The sequence below is a fragment of the Hypomesus transpacificus genome, chromosome 12 (assembly GCF_021917145.1).
Source record: "Hypomesus transpacificus isolate Combined female chromosome 12, fHypTra1, whole genome shotgun sequence".
NCBI lineage: Eukaryota > Metazoa > Chordata > Actinopteri > Osmeriformes > Osmeridae > Hypomesus > Hypomesus transpacificus.
In genome coordinates, this window is record NC_061071.1 from 8,029,019 (window position 1) to 8,033,108 (window position 4,090).

At 41.8% G+C, this 4,090-nt stretch overlaps 1 protein-coding gene across 1 annotated transcript; it reads right to left on the bottom strand.

Annotated features, from left to right (window-relative positions):
• Positions 1-960: 960 nt before the first annotated feature.
• Positions 961-3,561, bottom strand: LOC124474801 (SLIT and NTRK-like protein 5). The gene has a single exon (XM_047031240.1). It carries the CDS (start codon positions 3,559-3,561, stop codon positions 961-963), a length of 2,601 nt encoding a protein of 866 aa, XP_046887196.1.
• Positions 3,562-4,090: the final 529 nt, after the last annotated feature.

The window sequence follows — 4,090 nt, forward strand, 5'->3', positions numbered from 1 at the left end:
CATCAAGAACATTTAGGAACCTGACATCATATTTATTGATGACATTAACATATTTTGGTCAATATAGTGCAATAAGTGCAAAGCAATCAAAACAAATGAAATTGATAAGGGAAGGAGAATTGCGAATGTCTGTATAAAAATAGGTGTTACATTAAAATATCAGTATTCCACAACATAATTATTACTTCAATTGTTATTTATGAATTTCATAACATATCAATCATATTAAGAATGAATAACCATATCCATTTTAATATATTCATCTTCCTAATGATAGCCGTGAAGACCAACTCGTCTTCCAATTCCAAAAAGTGCAGAAAGCATACAAAGACACTTTTTTTTTCTTTAAATGGCGCAGTCTTTCTTTAACATTGGGGGTGTGCCACCTTTAAAAAAAAGCCACTTTTACAATGCGACCTACAGTAAATGATATGAAACTACAAACAGAAGCTTTTACAGAGGATAATGGATATGACACAGGTAATATTGATGAAGAATTAAAAGTTTTGAAAATACATGGCAGAGTATATCAATAAATACTTACTTACAGACTAGAGCAGAAAATAGTCCTGCACAGTTTGATGCACTGCTGTACAGTGTTTTTATCAGAGGGTGAGTTATAAACATTTGTGATTCACAATATACCGTATGTATAGGTTATGTTCCTGAAAATGTTGTTGGGTAAGATTACCTGTACACTTACATTTATGTGTATTCAATCTTCAACATAGAAAAATAGATTTTGCATCACCAGTTTAGTATTGGAATTGTTGTATAGTCATCCTCTTCTGCTCAGTAAGCTTTCCATTCTGTAATGTCATGTAGTTAAGAAATAAGAATAATACAGTTCGGCACACCCCATTTACTGCTTCTTTTTTTGATTTGTGTTGTGCCAAGGCACCCTCAAAATTGAGCCAGTTCTTTAAGGGGGAAAATGCTTCATATTGACAAATGTAACGTTCAAAACTGGCTGAATGTGGTCTGTTTCTCAAGAACTTCGAGGTAGTCCGGCTCAGCTTGAAGTTTCGCTTTTAGTTCCAAATATTCATTTCTGTTGGGCTCAACATAAACAGTACTAGGTGCTGTACCATAGAGCACGGTTTCTCTTATCCTCTCGGGGTGTAAAAACTGACGTCTCACATCAAAGTTTGGGTTGTATGTGTACGAGACCGGGCCAGTATACTTGTACTCAAGGTTGTTTCCTGAAGTAGACTGCTTATCCGGCTCTAAGATGCCTCTGAAGAAGTGCTCAGCATCTTGCACAGGTGAAGGATTCTCACGAGGCTCAATGGTGCTCACACTGTAAGTGGGACTCCTCATGTTGCTGTCCCTCTCTTCCTCAGTGTTACTCCGGTAGGTCACCTTCAACTCGTGAAGGTCACGGTAATCCTCCACTGCATTGCCTTCCCTGGATCTGTAGATGGGGTTTTTGCACATGTGCCCCATAGGATGAGGAATATACTCGTAGACATGCCCGGCAGGGGCTTTCACTTTTGGGACAGATCGGTTATTGTAAAGGCTATACTGTAAGTTAAAGGAGCTCACATCAGAGTTGTTGGTACTGGTACGATCGCTCTGGGACTTCTTACGTTTCTTCATGACTATCACAAACAGCCCGGCCGCCACAAACACTGACATTATGAAAACCAGTAAGAGACTGAGGATTAGGACCGAAAGGGGGACAGTGCTGCTTGGGGTATTGTATCTTTGAGAAGTTTCTGTGGTGGTGGCCCTATCTGGCGTTGGCTCGTCAGAGGGGGGCGCCGTTGAGACAACAATGTCAGAATAATCTGGACACAGGTGTTCAGCTTGAATTGAACGCATATCCTGCCCAGCATGCCGCTTTGGAGTCTCACATATAACCTCATTAACAATGGTGCCTGCACTGAGCTGCTCTAGCCATATCTTCATGCCGACAACATCACATGAACAATCCCAGGGGTTCTCAAATAGATCTATCTGCACCAGCAACTTCAGCTGATCCAACACACCACTCACAGGCAGGTTTTGAAAATGGTTACTGCGAAGATTGAGTCTAGAAAGGGACAGCCCACTAAAGATTCCCCCTGGTAAGGTTTTCATAAGGTTATTGTTCAGAAAAAGCAATTGGAGGTTGGGTAAAAAGTGTAAAGCGCCCCCGTCAATTTCTCTTATTTTGTTATATTCTAAGTAGAGGTACTGAAGATTCTGCAGTCCAAAAAACATGTCGGTTGTAAGTCTTTCGATTAGATTACCATTTAAGTACAGCCTACGCAGGTTTGTTAAATCCCCAAAAGCTCTGTCGTGAATGAGGGCTATCCTATTGTTTCCTAGGTGGAGCAAATCCAATCCGGTGGCCTCTACAAAATCAGATCTGCGTACCACAGGGATGTAATTCCCTGTGAGATACATCTTTTTGGGATTGTATGGCTTGGGCTTAAGGTCAGATATATTCTCAATCTTCCTCTCTTGGCAGTTGACGTTCAGTCCAAGATCGGAGATCTGCAGATTACATGTACAGGCAGTGGGGCAGTCCAAAGGCACAGGAGATTTGGTCTGATAAGCAATGATTGGGCCATAGTTATAGGGGTTGACTTGAATCCGGGAGGTGGGCTTTGTCTTGGTTCTGTTTGATGGGCGGGTGCCCTTTGTAGGCCTCGATGATGACCGCAAAACAGCTGAAGAGGTGGCTGAGGCTGTCACAGCTGCTGGCGTGGTTTGGAAATATCCATTGGTGCTGAGTGGCGGTGGGGGACGCATTTCATACTCTGAGATGGCTCTTCGTGGGCAGAGTTCCTGTTTGGAGACCTCGTCTAGGTCTCTGCCATGCAGCCTGAAAGGCGTCTCGCAAACCACTTCCCCCACTAAAGCTGTGTACGCTATGCTCTCCAGCCAAGCTTTCAGAGATATGAGCTCACAGGAGCAATTCCAGGGGTTCTCCTCAAGTTGTAATTCCACTACCTTGTCCATATGCTCCAGGAGACCAATGTATGGAAACATTTTCAACCGATTGCCCCGAAGGTCCAAGTGCGTTAAGGGCACATTCCGGAAAATATTGTTAGGCAGAGCAGAGAGCATATTGTCATTTAAAATCATAACGGTGAGCTGGTGCAGTTTGCTCAGTGCGTTAGGCTCTATATTAGTGATGTAATTATAATCAATTTGAAGATATTCCAGACTCTCCAGCCCAGCAAATGTATCATCCCTTAAAAGGTCTATTTTGTTGTTGTTCAGATGTAATCTCTTTAATCCTTGGAGTCCATTAAAGGCACCAGTCTCTATTTCGGAAATGTCATTGTTGCCTAAATGCAGAATAGTCACCCCAGTGTAGTTGATGAAATCATTGAGGGACAGTTTCTTGAGGAGATTTCCTGTCAGCAGAAGGTGGTACATGGAGAAATGTACCGGGCTTATTTCCGTTAGTCTGACAATCCCTCTGTTCTCACAGCTCACTGTCAGTATCCCTTCTTTCTCCTCGCACGTACATAAATTCCTACAGATTTCCCCATAATTGTCATACATCTCGACCACACTCAGAGATGCTGCGATCAGAGGGATTATTTTCAGTATCCAGATATGCATTTTCGTGGCAGAGGGTGGCCCAGCTCACTGAAGTGTGGTGCCAGTATGAGGTGTCATCTAGAAGAAAAAGGCAGGCATGGAACATGTTAAGTGTATAATGTGTGCATGTGTGCAGGATCTATACTTATGGGCAAGACATTTATTCAAGAACATGAAACATGTCTACCTAACCTTATTATAAGATGATCACAGCAGAATATCTACATGAGAAACATCTCAAAATGATAGACCATGGAAGTTCGGTTTCTGATGTTTTAGCTATGACATTTCAACAAGCTATGGCTCTGTCTGTACACCTCATAGTGTAGGTCACTATGAATTTCTAATTAGTTTTTAAGGAAAAGATAATGTTACCAAGTTGATATTTAACACGATTCGAGTATGTGCATTTCTGTAAAACGAGCATGTCAAAAAGAAAAAAGAAATTATAGCATACAGCCTACCGCGGTTTCCTTGCTTAAGCCCAAGCTATTGCAAATGCCATCCCCATAGCATTTCAGAAAGGAGATTTAACGATGTATAAGCATTT

What these genes read in the sequence shown, in the direction of transcription:
- LOC124474801 (XM_047031240.1), bottom strand. Translation starts at nt 3,561, where the DNA reads ATGCATATCTGGATACTGAAAATAATCCCTCTGATCGCAGCATCTCTG.